Here is a 25,745-nt window from a genome sequence, read left to right as displayed (position 1 = left end):
GGAATCACTCCCTCCCCTCTTGAACGCTCGCGCCGCACAGGGAAAGAAAGTGTACGGAGGGCGCAGAGAAACTTCACCGACTCTCTCACACGGCGAAACACAGAGAAGACCGATACTTTCGCCTTTGGTGGCAGATATGAAACAACTTTTAATTCCTCTGCTCTGGCAATCACGCTCACTTCTGGATATAGATTACTTTATGGAGATGCACTTTACTTGATCTTGAAGCGTTTTTTTTCACTACGTCTGCTGGGATTTTAAGTTCCTCGGCTGGTACAGTCGGAAAAAAAAACATGCCGGAAAAAATAAGTATTTCGGATTTCGTTTCTTTGGCGAAAGAGGACCTATCGTCCCCGGTAAGCTCTGGATTTCAGTCTAAAATGAACGACTGTCGGAGCACCGTGGCCGCGCTCGAAGAGGTAAGGTCGCGTGCAAGCTGTTGTTTACCTGTGCGCAGGTGCACAACACCTGAGTGAATCCCTTTGAAATCACTGACACACACACACACACACACGCACACAAAAACATTTTAATTGCACCCGTGTGACTTTTTAATTTGAGAAAAACACTATTATTTTGAATTAGCCCAACTTAATGAAATTTTGGTTGCAGAGTTTATATTAATCTGTTTTACGTGTGCACTTTCTTCGTAGAGTAATAGAATGGTCCATCCTTTTAATTTTTAAATTGTAATGAGTCAGGGTGACCTTTCGAGTTTACAACGATAATTTGTCTGAAGATAAACTGGGAAAATTATTAAAGTTTTCAAGGTTAGTTGAGCATGTCCGTAGATAAAGTAAACTACACCTGAGTTTACTCTTAAAGGAGGACACCTGCGTGAACAACAGAACGGACCGTTTGCCATTTAGTGAACTGTTTCTAGTGAATCTTTTTTTAAACACTAGTGATTTGAATGCCCCACTGGACTCAACACAGGGCTTGTGTTGTGGTTAATAGTCTGAAGATGGCACAGAAGTCACAACAAGAGAGAGACAGAGACTGTTTTCAGAAACACACTCAGAACCACCACACAGTCCTTCACAGCTGCATCATTTAACTGAGGAATAGTGTTAATATAGTTATAAAGGAGCAGGACTGATAACAGACTCAGTACTTGTTGTGAGGCCTTATAAACGTAATAAGGGTCTTTGGCTGCCAACTGTGGAAATTAATGGAGCATAGAGAAATCCTGCCAGCACGCGATAACACTGGGCATGTCAGGACAGTGGAATCCTTTCATTTATTTCCGCATGTTTCATGGGAAATAAACATGCGGAAATTTCTTCGTCTAGATTTTCAAGTTCTAAGTAACGCAGTGGTTATCAATTCCAGCCCTGGCGACCCACTGCTCTGGATATTTTCCACGGCTCTCTAATCACACCTGATTTAGGTCATCAGCTCCATGCATGAACTGTGTTCCGATTGACAGGGTCCCTACACAGTGTTCATTCCTTACTACTATCTGAGCACAGGAAATAAACATTAATTCATGGATTTGCGCTATGCCACAGCCGGCAGCGTCTTCACACACGGATGAAATTTACTAGAAATGTAAGTGTGAAATGTGACAGTGTACCTCTGTAAATAAATACAGTCATGTCTTGCACGTTTTAATGCCATTTGAGTTGAACATATACACTCCCTTTGAACTAGAATCATGGGGGAATATCTTATGAAGTCCACATTTCGCAGGGCATTTACGATGGAATAGAACAAGTGTCTCAAGTGATAAGAGATAAGCCTACATTCAAAATGTGCAGAGTGGTGGGTCGAACCACTGTGGTTTTCAACCAGAGAGCTGGGGCCCACTTGGGGGCCTCAACAAACTTCCAAGGGGACCACAGGATGGCCCAAAAATATTTAAATGAATACATTATTATTAATATAGTAAAATAATTAAACTCTAATCTAAAATAACATTAGTAAATCACAAAACCAAACATATTTCTTTCCCCCCTCAATAACTATTGTTTTTTATTGAAGAACATAAAGTTCTCAATATTCCTGGATTTCAAGAATCAATGATTAATATCAATGTTCCTAGTTTAATAAGTTTTAAACAAGCAGCAGAAAAAAAAAGTTATTTTGGGGTGTCTTTGAATATTGTGCTCTTAAAGGCTTGCAGGAATGGTCTTACTTCATCAAGGGCTATCGATTAACAGAGTGGTTCACCTAAAAATGACCATTCTGTTATCATTTACTCACTCACACTTGTTCCAATCTTTTTGGATGTTCGTACATGGAACTCAAAAGTAGATATTTATTAGAATGTCCAAGCTTTTTTTCATACAGTCAGAGTAGATGGGGAACAGCGTGATCGCCATTCACTTTCATTGTGTGGGAAAAAGCTGCTTGGACATCATGTTAGATGACTTCCATTGTGTTTTACACAATAATGAAAGTTCAACGCGATCGGAATTACATGAGTGTGTTAACTGTTGTGCAGATGATGAACATTTGAGTTGAACAATGCTTTCAAGCACCACTTAAGCAACGCAAAGAGTTACGAAACTAATTCTAGGTGTTTGTGGAAATATTCTTTAGAATTAACACAGAAGAGAAGATGGAATTAACTTTAGTTTTCTTGAATGAATCAGAGATGTTTGTGTGATTTTAGGTTTTTTCCTTTTTTTTGTGGATTATAAATTCGTTGAGCTCAGTTCCTGATGTTGCAGATATGTGGTGTAGGTCCAGATTACTTGTGCAAATACATAAAGTTATGAGTGTGTTACAGTCTTTCAAGTCTTCAAAGTAGAGGTTTAAGTGTTTGATATACCCAGGGGCATCGTGTGTAACTGAGTGTGTTTTCATAAAGATGATTGTTTGAAAGGCTTGTTTGAGGGGCAAAGTTTGTTTTGTTTCCATTTGCTGAGACACTGGCTAATGGCTGGCAGCATGTTGAATGTTCTGCAGGAGTAGGCCATGGGTAGAAACCAAACTTTTAAATAACCTTTGATAATTATTGAAGTAGAAGTTACACTTTGTATGTTGTTTGTATGTGTGTTTGTGTGTGTGTGTGTGTGTGTGTTCAGTATAATTCGTGTTAGAGATTTCTAAAAGAGTATGGTGAAGCTACTATTTTGAAAACTCCTCCACACTACAAGCTATTAAAGTAACTAGTATGCTGAAGCAAGCTAGCATTATCTTTTTACATAATGATCAGATTATATAATTTATTTCTATTATACAGTATTTATCAGGCACAAAAACAATAAGGATCATGATTACAGTTACAGCATTTAACTTATACAAATTTACACTAAATAAATAGTAAAAAATATATGGCTGCAAAAATAGTGTTTCACAGGGCCTTAAAGAAATCAGTGAACTGTTTTAGTGAATCAGTTTGTTCAGACTGTAAATCAAAGCTAATTATTTTAGTTTTATGGACTGTTGAAACATAATATGTAAAAATAAGCCCTCTACTTTACATTTGATATCAATCATGTGGGACTTAACCCCCCCTCCCCCCAAAACCACTCTTTTGAAGTGTTTGATATAATGGCGATGAAACTTTTTGAGATCAGTTTTATCCTGACACACAACTATAAACACATTCAATAGGGTATTTTCAAGTGTGTTTATAATGTTCTTAGAAGCCATATCTTCTTTTTGGCTGGCACTAGGTGTTTGTATGTGGGAAGTGCCCTTTGATGAAGTGGTTTGTCCTTGTCCCTGTTTCAATGCTGTTGAAAGAACGCTTGATAAGAGATTTGGCAAAAATCCTAAGGTCGAAGCACTGCTCAGGTTTTTCCTCATACCAGGATAAACTGGAAAATGAAACCATTTCCCTGTGTAAACTTAGGAAAATAACACAAGGAAGTAAAAAGCATATAGTAGGACATAATGTTTCTTCGGAAGAACCTGCATGCAAACATGGATATGTTTTCATTATTTTTTTTTAAAGTATTGAGGGAATACCAAAAAGCTACAGACAGAAACAAAACAGAACCAATGAAAGTTTGTCTTGACTCTGATTTATTAGGCATTGATCAGACTAAACATTCTCTGGCAGCCAGCAGCATGCGTACATCAGTGTGTTGTAAGGGCAAAGATTCAAGGTGGTTTAAAACCTTTCATTATGATATTCACATTCAGTTTTCATGTTTACATTCTGAACCGACACTTTCTGACCAAAGAGGTTAAACAAACTGATGTTATCTGATCCTAATAAACCAAAACATTAGATAAACCACTGATATTTGAACTCATATTAGATTCCCACGGAGGAGCGTCTCTTTCTGTCTATTGCACTAATTCTTTACTGTAAATCGTCTCTGTTCTGAATCATTAAGAGTCGTCATTGTCTTTAGTGAGGCTTGATTCACCTGTTCTGACATCATTGTGGCTGCCTGATGTTATAGAAAGACTGCTTGACAACTATTGGGATATTTGTTCAGTTAAAAACAGTTAAGCGTTGCCCTGCAACCAGTTGAACATGTTTGTGTCAATGATTACATGAAGTTGAAGAGTGTAGTTGATGTTGAAGATAGTAATGAATTTCTATTATAATGTTTTTTTTTATTTCTCTGTTGTCTTGCCCCAGTCTCTAGAGCTGGACCAGATGTCCCTACAGAGGATGAAGAAAATTGTGAAAGCAACCCACATCTCTGGACTCAGTGAGTGAAGTCTTTTTTTGTGGATTTGTGGAAAGATTTTTATTAATTTACCTGACTTTTTTCAGGTCTAGAAATCACACTTTTAAAATTAGGCTATCACATTCTCCCCTGTGGGATCCCTGGCCCTTCAAAAAAAAAAAGTTGTTGTTGAGTGAGTAAATTTAAAAAGAAATAGGATTTTCTTTGCTTGTCTTAGTTGATTTTAAAGTCATCTTGAGGGACTCTTTGAAGTTTGCTAAAACTTCTCAGTGGGCCCCGGCCGCTGGTTGAAAACTACTGGTCTAGTATATCTAGTATAAATATGTATTCTTGGAGCTTTGGGTAATATGAGGTGGTGTTTTAGAGATTTTCAGGAGGTCTGGTTCATTATCACTTAGTATTCAAACCTCAGACTGTTACATCAGAGTCCGCTTGTAATGCCATGAAGATGTTTAATTAAATAACAATAGAAGTGAAAGAGTTAGATTTGTGAAAAAAAGTCTTCCAAAAATAATTTTCATAAAAGATTTGCAGTGAGGTCATTCTTAGTTTCTCTTCCTCACTCTCTCTGTCACACAAATTAAGGATGAAAGAAATTGGGGCCCAGACTTGCACTGACATCACGATCACTAATCTCTTAAATAAAGAGCAGATCTTGCGTTTTCCTGTTTTTGACACAGTCAGAGTGTAGAAAATAAAAACCACTGAAACTTGCTTCACTGTTTTATTCAACCTCAGAGTTCTCCTGAGGTCTCCTAATGACCCTACACTGAGTAAACATACATACAGTTTCAGTGCCTTATCCTGTCCATCCTGCACAAGGCACGTGGCCACTGGTTACACCTCTGTATAACATGATCAAATTTTTAATTTTTTTTTTTTTTTTTTTTTTACTATCAGCGTCTTTAATGTACTGAAACATCAGGGGGATATCTGTGTGTTAACATCTGCTCCATCCTCTCCGAAATGAGAAATTGCCCCACAGACCTGGCCAATACACTATTTATAATGTTGTGTTGTGCTTTCAAAAGACCTGACTGGAATGATCATGGTTTCTGGGAATTGTATCTCAGATCTGCCTGCTTCTCATTTCTGAGGGCGCATGCACCATTTCTCAATTCTGTGAGTCATAGTGTAGTTTAAAGCAAAGGAGACTCCATGTTTGATCACATCCCTCCTCATCGTCACTCAATCTCTTTCTCTCTCTTTCTTTTAACTGAAATCCGATGTCTCATTCCGGTAACACTACTATTGAGGGGCCTCAATTTCCTGCCCCTGTGTGTTTGTGGTGGAGCTAAACTTGGTTTAGGAGTGAGTCCAAACCTGAACCCGATAAAATCACCACTCCTTCTTGATTCACCCCATCCATATAGTTGTTTGTTTTGTAGCTGATTCACAGCGAGTGCATTTATCGGTTCTGTGCAGCATCAAGCAGGTTTAGTTGAATCTTACTCTTTTACTGTTTTCTCATCCTGGTTAGAAACCAGTATTTGAGTCCAGTGATTTTTGGGTCAATATACTGTATATTAAATACAATGGGGAAAATATTTATTTGATCCCCTGCTGATTTTGCAAGTTTGCCCACTTACGAAGAAATTAAGGGTCTGAAATTTTTATGGTAGGTTTATTTTAATGTATAGAGACAGAATACCAACCAAAAAAATTTCAGGTTAATAATAAAGGTTAGAAATTGATTTGCATTTCAGTGAGTGAAATAAGTATCTGATCCCCAAGCAAAACATGACTTAGTACTTGGTGCAGAAGCCCTTGTTGGCAAGCACAGAGTTAAGACATTTTTTGTAGTTGGTCACCAGGTTTGCACACATCTCATAAGAGATTTTGATCCACTTCTCTTTATACGTAGATCCTCTCTAAATCCTTAAGGTTTCTTGGCTGTCATTTGGCAACTCAAAGTTTCTGCTTCCTCCATAGATTTTCTATAGAATTGAGATCTAGAGACTTCTAGGCCCCTCCATGACTTTAATGTAATTCTTTTTGAGCCACTCCTTTGTTGCCTTGGTGGTATGATTCGGGCCATTGTCATGCTGGAAGACCCATCCAAGACCCATCTTCATTGTTCTGGCTGAGGAAAGGAGGTTCTTGTCCAAGATTTTACAGTAAATTGCCCCGCCCATTTGACCCTCAATGTGGTGAAGTCGTCCTGTACCCTTAGCAGAAAAACAGCCCTAAAGATTATGTTTCCACCTCTGCTTGACTGTAGGGATGGTGCCCTTGGGGTCATAGTCAGCATTTCTCTCCCTCCAAACACAGTGTGTCGAGTTAATGCCAAATAGCTCAATTTTGGTCTCATCACTTTCTCCCAAGCCTTCTCTGAATCATTTTGATGTTCATTGGCAAACTTTAAACAGATCTGTACATGTGTCCTCTTGAGCAGGGGAGCTTTGCAGGCACTGCTGGATTTCAGTCCATAGTGTGCTACCAATGGTTTGCTTGGTGACTGTGGTCCCAACTGCCTTAAGATCAGTAGCAAGCTCCTACAATGTAGTTCAGGGCTGATCCCTCACCTTTCTCATGATCATCCTTACCCCATGAGGCAGGATCTTGCACGGAGCTCCAGAACGAGGCCGATTGATGGTTGTTTTGTATTTCTTCCATTTCCGAATAATCGCACAAACAGTTGTCTCCTATCACCAAGCTTCTTGCTGATGATGTTCTTTTTGTTATTTTGTTAGTGGTTAGTATTACTATTAGTATTTTTCATACTTTGTTACAGATGTGAACAAATCTACAAGTCACTTTGGAGTGAAATCCATGGCTCAATGTTGGTGCTGTGAACATGAATGATGCCCCAAATCCACGTTATTATAATTTAGAAAATAGTAATTTAAGTTTTTAAGCTTAGTTTTAATTTAAGTTTGGTATTTTTTTATATAATAATAAAAAAAAAATGGCCTAGTCTAGTTTTACTTTATTACTTTATCAACTTTATTCAGGTGGGTTGTTAAGGTTTTGAGTTTTATAATATGCCATGTATTGAAAAATAAAATATATTTGTGGACTTTTTAGTTTAGTTTAGTTAAGGTTGGAGTCATGAAAATATGTTTTTTTTTTGTTTTTGTTTTTTACAGTATTTTACATTATTTTCACCTGTTGGGCAATAAAAACTCATCTTCAGTGAGGGATGTATGAGGTTCATAAATTAATTCATTTCAGGGATGATAGGAGACTATGAAGTTTATTCATGTGAAGGTTATTTAGAGAGCTGTATATTTAGTCTATATTGTCTGTGTAATCTACAGTGTCACAGTGTAAAACAGAGCTGTTGACCGTGGACTAAATGTTGCTTAACACATGCAAACACAGATGTGGCAGGCACTTTAAAGTGTTTATTTAGGGGTCTATTTTCAAAAAATCCAGGAACAGGATCTGCTTCAAGGTTCATTTGAGCTTCATTTACCATCTCTGGATCAGATCAAGGTCTCAAACATGTCAAGAAAAGAATTAACAATACAAATTAAAATTATGTCTAAAAGTGCTCACAGATGCCTGGGGAGAGAATTAAACTGTTTCCAGATCAGGGAAGGTAGGTCCTTAGAGTGCATGGTGCCTGCGAGTGAAGTGCAGTGTTGTTTGAGCTGGACTGACTCACTGGAAAAACACTGTTGATTGAAGTCCCCCTTATTGCACTAATTATTAAGTGATGCTAATTATTTCTCCTGTGTTGAAAAACAGAACTCAACCCAAAACCAGATAATGCAATTTTATTTATTAAGGAAGTGATCTTACATTCCCATACTCTTTAGAGTCTAGACTGATTCCCTGATGTGGATATCAATATGCTGATTTCTACTGTTTATTTTTATTTTTTAAGTTATTCAGGTGAACTGGGTTTAGGACACAATGCATGTCATGTACCCAATTAGGGTTTGTTCCTTGGTCAACGTACTTTGTTTTTCCTGGAACAGTTTCCTGATCAACCAATCAAAGCCCTAACCCAACCCCTAGAATGACAGGGCATTGATCACTTGATAGGAATGTTTTTTGTGCAACGACAGAGGATTTCAATACAGACAAATGTGTACATATTTAGCTATAGCACAGTATGCTAATTCCAGGGATGTTCCCTTGGAAAGTCCAGCATGTGCTCCCACAAATACTGTGATCATCATAAATGAGGATGGTTTGTCTTTGATTCAGCTCTTTTCTAAGAAGTGTACCTATTTATTTTATAGCTGAGGAGCTGAGAGCTCTTTGATCTGTAGTGTAGCTTGAGCCTGTGGTGTTTTTAATCTTCTTGCCAGGAACTCACTGTGCTTCAGCTGTTATCATTTTTTTAAAGTATTTTAATATTCAGTCATAGTTATAGGAAAGACATTTATAAAGTTAGAAACAATTTCAATTAAAAAAAATCCTTTTGAATTTTGTTCACCAAAGTATCCATCAAGGTATTCACAGTTTCTACAAAAATATTAAGCAGCACAGCTGTTTTCAACTTTGATAATAATAAGAAATGTTCCTGGTGCACCAAATCATCATATTAGATTGATTTCTAAAGGATCATGTGACACTGAAGAGTAATCGCTGATGACAATTTAGCCTTGCCATTACAGGAATAAACTACATTTAAAAATATATTAAAATAGAAAGCAGTTATTTTGAATGCTAGAAATATTTCACAAATATTACTGAGCAGTATACTCTGACAGTACATAATTTCAGACTGTACTATAGATGCTTTCACAATCCTGTCAATTCCTGATGGATAAAATCAAGTCCCACCCTACATTTGATTTTCAATGAATATCCTGTTTCTCATGGAAATGTGACACATTACGGAAGAAAAGTGGACTGCAAATGCAGTTTTGTATTGATTTCTTGTGTCTCCTGTAATCTGCAGAAAGGTCACAGGATTGTCTTGTTTCTGATTGTGTGATGTTGTGTTCCCAGGTCATGTGGAAAATAAGGAACACTACACAGAGGTTCTGGAGAATCTGGGGAAAAGTCACCTGATGCAGGATAATAACGAGATCTCCACAGGGTTCCTGAACCTGGCCGTGTTCACACGAGAGATCACAGCACTTTTCAAGAACCTGGTGAGCAGGACACCATCCTGAAACCACAAACTACAAATACAGAACACTTTAAAAGTGACATAGTGTTTAATATTTGTTTTTATCCCACTTAAGGCCCATTCCTTGGAGCAGAGGAATCTGATATATTGTAGTCAAGTGTTCAAGTGTTAGTCTCTTGTGTCAGTCAAAAGTCTACTGACAGGTTTTCTGTTTTCAGATATTTTTGAGGGAATTTTAAGTCAATCGTGGAAATCAGAATTTTCACGGACTTCATATTTGCTGTCATTATAAATCACAACAACATCACTCTGCTCTCTAAATGTATATAAAACACTGGCCGTTAAAAAGCACATTTCGGTTTACCAAAAATTATGCCTCCAGGAGCATTATAAAGTTCAGTGAAGTGTTAACATTAATTACCTTTATAATTCAAGGCCAACATGAGTATTTTTCCACCTTTGAGAGGAAACTTTTGAAGTACTGTCTGACCTGCCAGTTTTATTGTTCAGAAAGCACCTTTAGGTGTGTGCCTGTTGGGTTTGTCTTCTGGATATACTTCTGAATAAAAAACAGCAGACTTTCAGCTGTACAATGTACACCGGGGACTGGGAGAGTTCGTTTTGTGTGTGTGAGGGTCAGCAGGGGTTCAACAGCTGCAGGCGATTGCGGGCCCCTCAAACCACAGCTCCCAGAACCCTCCCACTGATAGTTTCCATGGTGATGGTAATTTATACCAGACCTGAGAGCATGAGGGGATAGCATCTGACCACTGAGCTGTCAATCAAGCAATCACCAGGGACAGGAACCTCAGCCTAAAGAATACAAGCGAAACTCTGCTAAGAAAATAATCTCCATTTGATTTAGTGTCCTTATGTGGGGACTAAACTTTCCCTCAGAGTCAAGCCCATTTTTCCTATCCATAAAGACTTGTATTCATACATCCATTTTGCAAGGTTATAAATCCATATCCAGCACCATTATGAGATGACTCCCATGATTACTTTTAATTTACACTCATGTGTATAGCACATTATGTATTTAATATTTATTGTGAAAAAGTTTACTTAGGTTTGAGTGTCTTTTTTTTTAGTGGTCTAGCAAGGTGTTTTTATCATTCAGTACCAATGCCTGTCTCTATACGGCTCAGTGGCTATATATATATATATATATATATATATATAATGTGTGTGTGTGTGTGTGTTCCTGTAGCTCAATTGGTAGAGCATTGTGCTATCACATTATGCTATTCCCCGGGAACACATGATTAAAAAATTGGTAAAAATTGATAGCCTGAATGCACTGTAAGTCGCTTTGGATAAATTGCATAAATGCATAAATTTTTTTTTTTTACATTTTATATATATATATATATATATATATATATATATACATATCAGTAGATTTAAAACTGATATTTAAAGGGGGAACTAAATGTCTGAAATGCTGTCCTTTGTTTGAAATAAATCGGTCTGATTTTTCTTTCATCCTGGAGTGGGTTTGTCCTTGCACATTCTTTCCTAAGGAAGATTTATACTTGTTGAGCACTTTTATTCACTTGGCTGAGGAGAAATCCCAAACAGAGTTTTACCTTTTGCATTTTTAACATGCAGATTTATGGTTTGCAAGCATTTGTACTTCCCGACTAGACTAGGAAGGGTTATGCCTTGCCAGGCAAATGTGAGCACTCACTTTGAAAAGTGAGTTATAGTTAACATTAACATTTGCACTATGTTCTGGCTGACTTTCAGATGTTGTTTTTAGTTTCTTTCTGGTTTCTGTCTCTGTTACATTATTTTGTCATACCTGTTTGTTCTCTAGTGTGTGTCTGCCTGAATTTATGTGTACTTTCTGATGATTCTTTAGGTGAAAAACCTGAACAACATCATTTCTTTCCCTCTGGAGAACGTGCTAAAGACTGAGTTGAGAGACAGCAGGCAGGTGAGTGAGACAGATTCCTGCTGCGTCACACTCAACTAAAACCCCAAATGAATTGAAAGTTGAAATAAGGAGACTAATAAGGAGTTAAATTCATTCTTTAAAGAGTCAACAATGCGTCATGTTGTTTTGTAACAAGGTTTGGCATGTAGCTTGTTTGGGGTTATTGTGTCAGAAATGCAATAGCTGCACCACACCTTTCTTTATGAGTTTAACCGGTATGAGAAGTGGAGACAGTGCAGGGCTCAGAGATCAAGTTTTAATAATTCTTTAAAATATTTGTTTTGCATTATTTTTTGCACAACATTAATTGTCCACAATAAAGATGGCCTTTATTGCATCACGGTTTTAAGGCAACACAGTCTTTCATGTGTATGTGTGTGCATATATATGGATTTATATATATGTGTATATATATATATGTATATATGTGTGTGTGTGTGTGTGTGTGTGTGTATATATATATATATATATATATATATATATATATATATATATATATATATATATATATATATATATATATATATAATACTTTATTCTTATATTGCATTTTCTCTCTCAGGAGCTGAAAAAACTGATGGAGAAAAGCTGGAAGGATTATGATGCTAAAATGTAAGTTTCAGAGTAAAATCGTTCTCCTGGTACAAAACTTCCTATAAGATTTAATACAAGATCACCACTTGGCTTGTCTTAAATACAAGTCCACAAGCGAAACTATTTCATAATCTTCTTTTGTCTTTTTCTTCATTTATTTTTTACTTGGGCTTTTCAGAGGCAGGCTGAAGAAAGAAAGGAGGGAGACACAGAAACCGCATGGAATGATCCGGTTGGAATCAACAGACACAGCGGAGGACATGGAAAGAGAAAGAAGGAACTTCATGTTGCAGATGTGTGAGGTATAAAAGGCCGTACGAGGGCAGCTGGTTAACAGACTATGAAACGTGTGCAAAATTAACCTGACCAAGACTGCATTGTGTGAGCGTCTCAATAAGTGCGGTTAGTGCAGCTGTATGTGTGTGTGTGTGTGTGTCTTAGAATGTCATTAATGGGTTACCTCAGATTGTTAACCTCTCTGTGGTGTTAAACATGTTCTTTGTAAATTCAATAAGTGTGTGAAGTCAGCTGAAACCAATAAGCTTTGGGTTGTTTTTGTTTGTTTGTGTGAGACCACAATTGTGTTCATGTGTGATTATTGATGACCTCACTCCACGTCTGAGGTGATATGTCCAAGTTCCATATACTGTGTGCGTAGCAGTTAGCAGAAATGGGGAACTATGGGCTACGCCATTTGAACCCAGCTGTGGTAATAGAAAGAATAAGGAAAGAAGGAGTGAAGTGGAGGAATAATGAAAGAGAGGGGATTTTTGGTGGTCTACAGCACTCCCTTTCCCAGCCACAGAGCTCCAGATGTCTCCACTTTGCTCTCTTTTTATAGTGGAGACATGCGTTATTTCTTCCAAATGTGACTGACCATGTTAACTTCTCCAATGGCTTCTTTCACCTTTTTTAATCTCCATAGAAACGTTTACTCATGCTCATGTATGCCAACTTTTAGAAAACTAGATGATTTAGTTTGACTAGATAATTTAGTTTCTGTTTTCAGTCCATAAAGCTGGAATACACTTGGAGGAACACTACAAAATTGGAGTCTGTTTGAATCATACACTACACGATCTGTGAAATCTGACAGCCCAAATTCTGCAGACTGGTTTTGGTAACTAGCATTGTCTCCTCCAGACTCCAAATCATGGCAAAAAAAGTTGTGTAGTGCATTTCAACTTTTAATTAATGTTTGCGCTAGATTCATCTACTTTTGCTTTGTGGTGAGTCACAATGTTGGGACACAGCCGTGGGACTGACCTTTGTTGACGAAATAACAACTTTTTCTGTCTCTCTCTGCTTTGACAGTATTTACTGAAGATTCAGGAGCTGAAAGTTCGACAAGGTCCAGATCTACTGCAGAGCCTGATCAAGTACTTTCAAGCCCAACTTAAGTACGTCTAAACCAAATTTAGATCCTCTAAAAGCACCAGCTTCCTTTTCAGATGCAGTAAAACCTTGCTAAATTGGCTTCTCACATTACACTTATGTCTGGGTTAAGGCCCCTTATAAGACTGGCTTTAGCATATTTATCTCAGATGAATTTGAACAACTATGCAGAGAAGATTTAATCCTGCTAATCTTTCATCAGCTCTCTGTCTGTAATGATTGAATCTCTGTGGCTTTGTGGGTGTGTGTATTGATGTCATTGACATTTGAGATGGCTAAACACTGCTATTGTGTGTTCTCAGTTTTTTCCAGGATGGACTGAAGGCCGCAGAGAATCTGGGTCCATTTGTGGAGAAGTTAGCAGCCTCTGTACATACGGTAATAGACTTGTCAAACCCAGTATCTGTGTGGATCTTAAAGGGCAGTTCTAACTGGATGGTTTGTTTTCTTAGAGAGGCGATGAGCTGACATAATGGCTCATCTTGTTTTTTTCCCTTTGTTTTTGTTTGTTTTCTTAATGTACTGCAGAAAATCAGACCATATGCGTAGACACACACACCTTCAGTGTTTTGAAACTATCAGTTTCTCATGTTAGTCATGACCTGGTATAGTCATAACATGATGAAATAAGATTCTTTAAGTTCCGTTTGAGGAAGATTTTCATCTACACTTTATAATCAATTTTACATGTCTAGTCTAGCTGAATCAGTTCTTTTGAAAGACCTTGTTGCATTCCATTAATTTCTACTGAATATATTTTTTGCGCGCACATTAGCTTTCTAGTCAGCAGCCTACCTTGACAGCATTTTAATACATGATAGACTGCTTCAAAAAGTCATTGCAAAAAATGTCAATGCATTTATCTTTTGCAGAGGAAGCAATTCAAAAATGCATTTCAACAAGTTTATTGAAAGAATAAAATACAAGATGGTGGATGAGTAATGAAAAATATGAATAAAATGTTTTTTTATATTACAAATGTTTGGCATGTTAGGCAAATTAAAGTGTACACTAGCTTATTAAAATGTTAACAAGCTATGTTGCTCGCATGAGTATTCCATTGCACTGTACTGAGGGATGACACACAGAGTTGCAAAAGTCAGTCACTTGTGTGGTTTCATGACGGTTAGGATACTCCCAGAGAAACCTGCTGCCTATGTAAGCAGCAGACGGCAAGTAAACATTTATTTTGGACCCAAGCTATTATATTGATTCTGTCCAGGCTCTTAGATTTGTCTCACTGAAGTCTCCCTAAAGAATGAACAAAAAAGCTGTTTTAAAAAACTAATTATATTCAGTATTTTTCAGTTGATGTTTCCTAGCAGCATTACTTGTTCTGCAAGCCTTGTCTGGTCATGGTTGTAAAGAGATCTGACCCGGTCTAGAGCAAATATCACACAGCAATAATGGTGTTCATTAAATGATCTTTCTCATATTAAAGTTTGCAATTTTTTTGACAGTTTGTTGATTCTATGAGGAGAAGGCAGGATAGGGCTTGTGGAATTGGTGTTGAGATGACTGTGTTTTATAGCAGAACTGGTTTAGGTAATGTTTCTAAACTGACATTTCTCCGGTTTCAACTTGTCCTCTTTTAATCATAACGAATCAGCATTTGGCACATAAAAGGAAATAAAATTAAAAAAATGAGACAACCACAATCCAGCTTTCCAAAAGGAAAAATTTCCTTTAAAAATACTATTTGATGGAAATTGGTTAAAGAAACTGCTGGAATTTTGTACTGGGGGCCGAAGACAAAATGTCAACAGGCTTTGAGTAATGCAGGATTTCTGGCTGTGTTGGTTTGGTCCTGAGCTGGATTACAAAACAGAGGGATGTGCTCCAGTGTAAGCCTGTAATCTCTAGGACCAGTCACATTGTGTTGCACAAATACAAACCCCACATCACTTTGCTGTTATTGTTCACAGGTTCGTCAGGAGCAGGACGAAGAAGTAAAACAGCTTTCTCAGTTGCGCGACTCACTTAGAACACAACTACAGGTGGATGGCAAAGAGGTAATCTCCAAAATAAATACAACTCCCAGAATGCAATACTTCTAGCTCAAAGTAATGCATTTTCTTCATGAATGTAGTCAGAGTCAGATGGACTGAAAAACTGCTTGTCTGTGGCCATAATTGGTTTTAAAAACTATATTTCGGAGATGAAGATAATGTTGACCACAATTACAATAAATCTTGTTCTGCGTCTTCATAGGATTTTCTAAACGGGAAGAACTCTGGCCATGGATATAGCATTCACCAGCCTCAAGGCAATAAGAAATATGGCACAGAGAAATCTGGATTCCTTCTTAAGAAGAGCGATGGGTGAGTTAAACATTACTGTCTACTTCCTTAAATTGCGAAGGTCACAAACCCCCCAAAAACAACAACAGACCAACTGTTTATTTTTATTACATGGGCTTATTAAAGGTTTTTCTGACATGATGCAGTATTCCGCTCCTGCTTGCTTTTTGCCACATGGGATGAGTGTGTGCTCCTCGGGAAACGCTCTCCACACTGCTCTCAGTCTATGTAATGATATACTGTATATTCACTTCTTTTTAAACTCTGAGCAGAATAAATGAAGGAATGAGTTATAATGTCCTGAGAGTCGTGCAGCACAGATAGTTAGCAACATAAAGCATCAGTCTGAGCTTTGTGACTTAAGGCTCACAGTTGAGAGTGTGTGTATGGGGGTTTATCACAGTGTTCCTCTCACACAGCTGTTTTCTATTAAATGTGGTTTAGTCTCTTGCTGCACTAGAGTCTTACTTGCACTCTCTTAAAACCTCTGAGCCCAGCCTACAGCTCACAAAACACATGCCCACATTCATCTTGTCTTACTAGTTTTTGATCAGAGCATTAGAATAAACGTGTCTGCCATTTTTGTTGTTAGTTAATTACTGATTGTAACTAGAGAGCTAAAAAATCAGTACAATTAACAACTGGCTACTGGTTATTTCTGCGTATAGAGTTTATAATCTAAAGCAGTCCACTGTATAAAATGTAATCCCAAGGACCACTTAATATGGTCCAATTTTATCTCTGTGAGAAAAATAATAAAGGTAAGGTTAAAACATGCTTCTATTTTTGAACCTAAATTGTTAAGGTTTTTCCATCTTTGTTTTTTAGGATCAGAAAGGTTTGGCAGAAGAGGAAGTGTGGGGTTAAATATGGCTGTCTCACCATTTCACACAGCACGGTGAGATTTTGGAGATGCAAATACACAGCTCAACACCTTGCAGTTACACATACTTCATTATATTACAGTCTTTTTAAATCTGTTTGGCTGATAGGAATTTAAGTACTTAACATTAACTTTTGTTTAAAAACCTTCGATATAAATCCTATGGCTGAAACAGTACTCTTGCTTGAGTGATTGTTGTTTAATTAGCTCAAATCATAAACTGACTGATGGCACACAAATGCTGTTTCCAGTTCTAGAGTGATTACTTGAGCTTCAGAGGCCTGCGATCAGATTTCCCATGCTTTATGAGAAAGACTCATCGCAATTTCCTTTCAGAACCGCAAAGCACAGGCCAAAACACATAAAAGTGATTCATTTGGAATCATCCATATTGTAAAACCCCCAAACTTTCACTGGTTTTGCTTACATGTCTGTGTGCCTCCAGCTTCAGTGTTTTAGCAACCATAAACTTTCTGTAAGCTTTTACTCACATCTTTAGCATCAGTCTTGCACACAAAATAATTGCAAGTGAGATTTGTTTGCCTGTGATTTAGTGAGTGACCACATATGTGATGAGAATGCACTTTAAAAATGTTATGGTTCTTCTCTCACTCTCAGATCAACAGACCACCTGCAAAGCTCAACCTCCTGACATGTCAGGTGCGGCCCAACCCTGAGGAAAAGAGAACATTTGATTTAGTTACACGTACGTTGATCTCTGACCTTTCACCCTTTTCATCTCCGCTGTGGTATGAAGAAAATAACTATGTTTAGAATGGGGAAATTAGCATACTAATGATTGAATAGTGTGCAGCACACACTCTATACTTTCTGCTTATCTTTAAAAAACAATAAGTGAAACAGAAGGCAATGTACATTTTTTAGCAGTTGTATGATAGATTGCTGTCACAAAACTTTCTCACTTATAATAGTAAAACATTGTAAGTAGACATTTTAATTTAATTTTTTCTTTTTTTCTTTAATACATATAATGGGTTGTCTTGGTATTCTATGCAGACATTTGCATACTGTGTACAGTACTATATACCTCAGGAATAATAAGAATAGTATGGTATTCTGAACATATCCAAGGGTTAGCCAGGGATATGCCATATTTCCAGCCATATATGGCTGGAAATAGTTCAGTGCTGGTGATGTAACTGACCAGTATTTGATGGATTCAGGGAAATCGAGTAAGTTAAACAAGGCGAGGTGTGTTATGCATGTAGGTTTTCAGAAGTATGTAAATAACATTTCTATGAATAGTATGTAGGTGTATGTGGATCATGGAATGCAGGTAAGTTGAGTGGCTAGTCCTGACCTGTTTTTTTTCTGTTGATTTCCTGTATATCAGAATGTTTTTTTCATAGCCTCTTTCACATTGCACGTTGATTCCGGAAAATTGCCGGTGTTGTGCCCAATTCTGACCTCCCGCCAGACTATCACCTCCCTAGTATTGGTAGGTTTAGGAGTAGGTGTAGGGGGAGGGGTTAGGATCAGGCAATCAGGATTTTGACATGAACGAGGGGGGTAATAATTCGGCAGGGGGTCGAAATTGAAAATTGCCGGAGTGCTTTCTGTGTGAATGCTAATATGTCCCGGGATTATTCCTGGGAATGGTCCCGGAATGGGGACCTAGTAACATTTCCGGGATCAATCCCGGAATGAGCCCTGTTTTTATACAGTCTATGGTGTGAACACAAGCCAGGACCAATGCCTTAAAGGGTGTGTTGTAGTGATGATGCATGTTATCGTGCAACTCTTTTACTGGGTGTTTTGAACGCAGATCAGCATTCACAATGAGGGAATAAGTGCAAACCATAATGAAGCAGAGATCAGGGAGCTCCTCACTATCCGCGCTGAAGCTGAGATCATTTGCCAGCTTTGAAACGCTACGTGTCACATTACACGTCACATCTTAATGTCATGTGTCTTTACAGGATGTGTGAAAAAGAAAATCAGTGAAAAATCAAACGATCACGGGACACATCATCCGTGTATTTTCAAGAATCTATGTGTGAAAGAGGATCATTTTACCTTTGCAAAGAGGCCCAACATACGCACATACTATTTATTTCTCACTTTCTCTCTTTGTCCTTACAGACAATCGTACATACCATTTCCAGACTGAGGACGAACAAGAATGCATGATGTAAGTGCAGAAATTTACACACGAAACACCCCCTCCATACAGTGAAATCTTTATTGTACTCTACAGAGTGGCATGTACAGACATGCAGGAGAGAGAGCAGGTTCAAAACCTGCTTCTCAAGAAGAGAGAGAATAAAAAGGAAAGAGTAAGATAAAGAAAGACTAAATGTTTAAGATGCAGCGGATGTATCTGAAAGGTCACCTTTTGATATGAACACCTGTCTTTTCTTTGTAATCCCTTCATTTGTCTTCTTGCAGATGGGTGTCTGTGCTGCAGAACAGTAAGGAGGAGGCCTTGAACACGGCTCTCGGAGGAGATCAGCTTCAGTTTCAGGACAGTGGTCTCCAGGAGCTTGTCCGAGCTGTGATCTCAGGCCTGAGAAACCAGCCAGGCAATGAAGCCTGCTGTGACTGTGGAGCCCCAGGTCTCAGAATATGTTTTTAAATGCTGTTAGGGGCCGTTCACAGAGAATGCATTTCCTTTTATTTTATTTGTATTTTTTGCTAGACATGTGAGATGCACGTGTTTGAACACTGCACTCGTGAATGGCCACTTACCGTGTCGCAAATAAAGAAATCCCATGTTATGTTATTCTAAATCAAATCAAAATGATAAGAGAGAGTTATAATTTAAGCCTTACATAGTTTTGCATATGTATTTCTTACACAAGAATATTTAGATCAATTAAATATTTAAGCAATGCATAACGTTATGTCTGTTCCACAGAAATACTGCATTATCTTTATGAAGAGCTCTTGAAAAACACTTTATTGGTTAGTAAAAGTTGTTAAAGAGTGGCAAAGGAATGTTGACGTGTGTTATTCTCTTTAGAACCCACCTGGCTCTCCACTAACCTGGGCATTCTCACCTGTATCGAGTGTTCAGGAATCCATCGTGAGCTTGGAGTACATCACTCACGAATTCAGTCTCTCACTCTTGATGTGCTGAGCACATCTGAGCTCCTGGTAAACACACACACACACCAAAACGTAAAAAGATAATTTAGGTCTATTTATTATACAGTTCACATTTACTTTTTTGTGTGTGGTAAATATCATATTTATCTTGAACTTTTTACCAATAATCCTCTGGGTCTGAGTCAGCAGTTACTCACAGGTGAAGTGACTCACATCTGTACATGTGTATATATATGAGCTTTCTATCTCTGACAGTAAAGCAGAACTGTGTGCTCCTGCACACATGAGTTTTATTTATTAGTTGTTACTTGTTGTCAGTTAGATAACAGATAAATTACCAAACATGAAGCTGGATGCATGAATTCGGTGATCAAATATCTGTGGTCTTTTACTGCAAACATCCGTTTATCAGTTGTGTTTTGGTTCCCAGTTGGCAGTGAGCATTGGAAATGCCAAGTTTAATGACATCATGGAAGTCAACCTGCCCAATGATGCAGTCAAGCCCCTCCCAAAAAGTGACATGTGAGTCCTACTGTGCAGTCACGTGTATATAGCTCCATAGCTCAGAATTTGTTGACTTCATTTTGCTTTTGTTTGCATGTCTCAGGACAGCAAGGAAGGAGTACATTGTAGCGAAGTATGCAGAGCGACGCTACGTCCTTCCAAAAGAACACTCTGAAGCATACCACGTGTATGACACTGTGAGCAGCAAAGATCTCACGTCACTGCTGCAGCTCTATGCAGAGGGAGAGGACCTGTCCAAACCTGTGGCTACACCTGACGGACAGGTGAGAGCCTCAGTCCCACCATATATACACAAACACCACCACAGTGACGATAAAACCATCAAGGCTTATAAACATACCGTCACTCGTGCTTTAGGAATTTCTTGAGATGTTTAGAGCTTTCACAGGGTACTTCCATCCTATGAGTCTTCCTGTGGTTTAGTTTAGTCTTTTTGATCATTTTGAGCCTATAAGCAGAAATGAGACATCTGTGTGATTAAACGTAATTAATCATACATCATTCACACTCTCACTGTAATTCTGTATTTCCTCCCTTTTTCCATCTCTAATTAGATTTTCCTCTCCTCAGCCCACTCAGGAAGTAAACACAAGCTGTGTAATGACTGCTGTACTTGTGTTTGAGTTTGTTTTGTGTGTGTGTGTGTGTTATTTGGACAAAGTCTCTTTTCTTAGACAGAATTTGACTTGAATGATTCAGTGACTGAATCACCAACATTTTAACACATACACATATACTCCGAATTGTATACTGTAACAGCAACTCATTCTAATTTGTTAATCTTCTCCGTCACTCCTCATCCAGTCTGCTGTGATTTATTGGAATGGTGATTAGCAGTAAGTTTTTTTTTCGCTGAGACAGTGGCCGGTTTGCAGCAGCCTGTAGAATTATCTTGCTCTCTTCTGTGTCTAACAGGACCTGAAGGAGACCGGTCTTCATTTAGCTGTGCGCATGTCTGAGAAGACTTCTCTGGCTCTGGTGGATTTTCTAGCTCAAAACTGGTTAGAGAAATCCGTTATTGTCACGGATCCATCAGCATCCAAGTAGGATGTCCGTAGCTGACTGCTTTGTGTGTGTTTTCTCAGTGGCTGCCTGGAAAAGAAGACCGCAGAAGGAAACACAGCACTTCATTACTGTGCATTATACAACAAATCAGAGTGCTTGAAACTTCTGCTCAAAGCAAAGGCTGTTTTAAACACAGGTATACAATACTCACATGTACACAAATTCAACAAGGAACATGGTGGATAGATAGTCTGTTTATCGATCTATCTATCCATCCGCATATGATTATGACAGACTGTATTCAATTTTGAGAGTGAGATAGATTGATCAGTCTGTCCTGATTTTGACCCTTGCATTGTTCTGATTGTCCTGTAGTGAACTCGGCGGGTGAGACAGCTCTAGACATTGCCAAGAGACTGCAGCACATGCAGTGTGTCGAATTGGTAAATATCAGATATTGCATAGAGCTTTTGTGCATGTATGTGAGCACGTGTTTGTAGAGATATTATTCCTAGGTTGACTAGGTTCAACTTTATCCTGTTTAATATCCTGAAGTCTCATGCAACAGTGTTTTCATAAGGAACTTCCCTTGCCCTTTCCTTGCATATAATAATATCATCACATAAAGGCAACCTAGTAGCTGTTATAAATACCAGTGTTTCCAAATAAAAGACCAGGTGTCATCCGACCTTTGACTCATTATAGTATAAAAACAACAAATGAAAAAGAATAGAGCTGAATTTGATCACTAATGTGATTATAATCTGGTCATAAGTGAGTTAGTGAATTGGCTGTGGATTTCTTACATTTTCTTTGTGTGCATGTTTAGCTGGAATTGGCCCAGAGTGGGAAGTTCAACTCTCAGATCCATGTTGAATACACATGGGAGACGCCACAGGACATGTATGACAGTGAAGATGACCTGGACGAAAGGGTCTGTAACAAGATGAACTATTTCTTACTATTTGTATTTTTCACCATTAAACACTATGTACATTGGCATCTGAGGCTGTGACCACTGGTGAAAATGTTTTCTATTTTGCATTTAATAATAATAAAATAACTGATTAATGCCATAATGCTACTTTGTTTTAGAATTTACAGAATCAATGATAAAACAGTGCTCAGGTTCAGCATTATGATTTTAGTTTTATTTTTTTAAATAGGAACATTATGAATATACGAGTCTATGAATCTATGGATGCTCTTAAATAAAAGTATGTCTCTGTTTGGACTTAAAATGTGAAATATAATGTTCAATAACTATTTGTTTAGGTGAGTCCCCATCTTAAGGGCTCACAGTCTCCGCTGCTTCCTTCTGGCAGCAATGGGCACTGCTCGGCTGCATGGAATTCAAATAAAGGCAGCTTGCCCACGACCTATGAGAACATTGATTTCCTATATCGAAATCCACCCAACAACAGCGCCCCTACTAATGGCTCCATGCCTCCTCCCCTGCCAGCTAAAGCAATACAAAGAGGTGAGATACTGATTTGTTAGCTTTTAATTGACTTTTTAAATCTGGAATTTTAGAATTTCAAAAATGCTTGTGCAGGTTTGACTTGATAAAAAAAAAGCGAAGCAGTGATCTGATGTTTAGATGTTTTCTGAGAAGCAGAATTGAGCTCTGTTGCATATGTGAATTGTGTAGAAACCCTGCAGGTTTATTCTAGACATACCGCAGCAAGGTCAAAGATAATTTGTGTCCCTGCAGGTTGTTCAGATCCTCAGATCTCAGGTTCCATTCCAGAGAATCACGCTCCCTGCCGTCAGAGATCCCACCCAACCGGATGCTTTCAGAGAATCAGCACTTCGTCCCCTGGACCAACAGCTGCACGCTCTCATAGCTCTGTGGGGTCAAAAGGACATAGACAGACATTTTCCTGGGAGGGACAACTTTTCTCAGGGGCCGAAGGCAAAAATCACTCCACCTCACCACAGAGTCAGAGAGGACCTGTCAGGTTGGTCACTGTGGTCCTGGTCCTCTGCCAAGGCCAGAGGTTTCCTCAATATCATACTTAATAAATGGTATTGTAATTTTCTTATATTCTTTGTAACTAGTTAGGAATTGCTGGAAAAATAAATTGTCACAAGACATATTTTTTTTATTTGAATTTAATTCTTTATTGAATTTCTGCAGTGTACATCAAATTCACAGACAATAATATACTATTCATACCCTAGTAAGCACCTCCCTCAACCATCTACCTACGAAAAACTTCCCATACAAAAACATTATAATAACAATAAAATAATGAAGCAAAATCCATATTTTTAGGATTTTTGATGAGCTATCAGTTCAGTATTGTTACCAATAGTAAAATAGTAGCATTCATTCAATCTGATTTTTTTTTAATACATGTGTGTAGTATTGTGATTTATCGTCATACAAAAATCACACGTGTCTGCAGTTCAGAGAAGACGACCTCATATCGCCGCCCGAGCAGCGGGAGTCAAGGAAAGAGTTGGCCCCCTTCTCCAGGGTGTGCAGGCAGTCAGGAGGAACTCTACTGCAGTCCAGTGGGTGGGGCTCCCAACCCTGCTCCTCCCCCAGCGAATGCTAACTACAGTGCCACAGTGCCAATCATACTGCCGCCACCTCGCTCACGCAAAAATGCCATGGTAACATGACATGCTATTATCTTTACCTCGAGAAATATGATTTCTTTTTCAAATGATGTTTACGTAGTATGTTTTTTTGCAGTTTGTTATTCCTTTATTTGTGAACACGAATTTAAAAACAGAAATACTATAAACAATTCTCAGTCTAGAGAAGTTGACATTAGTTGCTGAGTCATAGCCAGTCTGCAGATTTTGGACAGTCAGAGTTGACTGATTTCACAGAAAATCACATAGTGTATGTATGATGGGCACAGACTCCATCCAGTCTTAGAATATCAAGAATATTTAATGTTTTGAGACAATTTTAGAACACACATTGTTTCATTTGTCATTAGTCTCCTAGCAGTGAGGCACATTTCTCTATGAGTCCATTGTGTTCAGAACCATGAAATCTTTAGTCGTTTAGTGGACGATGTCCTTTTTTTTTTTTTTTTTACCAAAGTTAACAAGTGTATGATGTCTAGTAGATTTCAAAAATCATATAGTGTATTATTCGATCCAAATGTTTATTCTCTGTGTGTTTCAGATCTCATTAAAGGAGAGACCCAAAAAGGTCAGAGCATTAGTTGACTGTAGAGCAGTTGATGCCAATCAGCTGGCTTTCTTTAAGAATGAGGTCATCATAGTGACAGCAACTGATGACCCACACTGGTGGGTAAGTATACAAACTCTCTCACACTGACACTCACACAGCTCTGCAGTATCTGTGAATATGTTTTCTGTAAACAGTCCAAACTGAAGACCTCAACATCTTGCACGCTTTCCCTCCCAGGTGGGCCATGTAGAAGGAGAACCTTCTAGAAGTGGCTCTTTTCCAGTCAACTATGTACATAAATTAGGAGAATGAGATGAAACTCCATGAACACTTGCATTACATTACACCACATGGAACTAGTCTAGACTGTTGGTTTTATCTTCAGAGCTGCTAGACCTAGAAGCTGTGGAGGCCTGAAATGCACTCAGAAGATCAGACTCTTCCACGGCATTAGTGTGGATGCTGTAAGATGATCCACTGATCCATTTCAGCGCTGCATGTAATGTATCTCAGCTGTTCTGAAGGTTTGGCAGGTACATCATGAATGACTGGACTTGGAACGGACAGAAGACAGATGAAAGCTGTCCAGCTTTTAAAACTTCCTGGCTGTGTTGTTTAAACAAACAAAATCACTTGTTCTTATTGATATTGGCGTTGAGGCATTTGGACAAACACTTGGACTTTGAGGTCTCTTAGAGATTGTCATCCAGGCTTTGAGGCACTGGGCTCATTTACTGAAGCTCATCCTGTGGTTGATTCAGTTGCTCAGTTCTCTCTGGATGATTTTAATGACATGCCATTAGTTCTGGCTAGACACCAGGTCCCCCAGACAGAGTTAAAGGATGATGTATTTGGTTTCATCTGTCTTCTCTGCACCAACGTCTCCTATTGCTGCTGAATCCCAGACATCCAGTCTTCAGACTTCTAGAATCCAGGATGTGAATATCAAATTACAAAAATGTTCAAAATGTTTTGACTGCAGAATATCCAAGAAAGTTTAATTCAGTATTTCAAGGCATAGGAAACATCAACTTTACAGTACAGGCACTGTTAGGCCATACAGAGCACAGAAAAACATGCAAACCACTGCCACATAGTTCTTTTCACAGTTTAGGTAGCCTATCTTTGTTTTGGTAACCTATTATTCCATTTTCTTTGCTTCTAAAATTCTATAGTAAAACATCTCTTTTCAAGTGTCCATATTCTATGCTAATGTTTAAAAATCTCTGTTAGCTTTGCACTTGCCAT

The 25,745-nt window shown here is 38.2% G+C and overlaps 1 protein-coding gene across 3 annotated transcripts; it reads left to right on the top strand.

The window, feature by feature from the left end:
• On the top strand, window positions 1–25,409 carry LOC132111577 (arf-GAP with SH3 domain, ANK repeat and PH domain-containing protein 1-like). Of its 3 annotated transcripts, XR_009424823.1 has the most exons (27): window positions 3–419; window positions 4,547–4,619; window positions 9,507–9,652; window positions 11,495–11,569; window positions 12,132–12,181; window positions 12,342–12,465; window positions 13,478–13,563; window positions 13,861–13,936; window positions 15,484–15,570; window positions 15,770–15,879; window positions 16,687–16,756; window positions 17,360–17,447; window positions 18,845–18,893; window positions 19,151–19,317; window positions 19,725–19,858; window positions 20,241–20,332; window positions 20,418–20,598; window positions 21,251–21,336; window positions 21,421–21,536; window positions 21,716–21,783; window positions 22,170–22,274; window positions 22,616–22,820; window positions 23,055–23,301; window positions 23,752–23,962; window positions 24,489–24,617; window positions 24,735–25,132; window positions 25,194–25,409. XR_009424823.1 is itself a non-coding variant. In XM_059519002.1 (26 exons), the coding sequence occupies exons 1-26, from the start codon at window positions 294–296 to the stop codon at window positions 24,807–24,809; spliced, it is 2,940 nt and encodes a 979-aa protein (XP_059374985.1). In that variant the 5' UTR covers window positions 1–293; the 3' UTR covers window positions 24,810–25,409. The 3 variants fall into 3 exon arrangements, 2 of the variants coding, with proteins under 2 accessions (XP_059374985.1, XP_059374984.1); XM_059519002.1 differs by having other exon boundaries at window positions 1–419; window positions 23,091–23,301; window positions 24,735–25,409; XM_059519001.1 differs by having other exon boundaries at window positions 24,735–25,409.
• The last annotated feature ends 336 nt before the right edge of the window (window positions 25,410–25,745 follow it).

This window comes from Carassius carassius, chromosome 31, assembly GCF_963082965.1.
Source record: "Carassius carassius chromosome 31, fCarCar2.1, whole genome shotgun sequence".
Lineage (NCBI taxonomy): Eukaryota > Metazoa > Chordata > Actinopteri > Cypriniformes > Cyprinidae > Carassius > Carassius carassius.
The sequence above is the reverse complement of the archived record's forward strand: the minus strand, read 5'-3'. Positions and strand labels throughout refer to the sequence as shown.

Bases quoted from the DNA above. Each gene is read 5' to 3' on its own strand.
- LOC132111577 (XM_059519001.1), top strand. From the start codon at position 294: ATGCCGGAAAAAATAAGTATTTCGGATTTCGTTTCTTTGGCGAAAGAG. The intron at 420-4,546 runs GTAAGGTCGCGT...GTCTTGCCCCAG, and splicing joins CCGTGGCCGCGCTCGAAGAG to TCTCTAGAGCTGGACCAGAT. The intron at 17,448-18,844 runs GTACGTTGATCT...TTGTCCTTACAG, and splicing joins AACATTTGATTTAGTTACAC to ACAATCGTACATACCATTTC.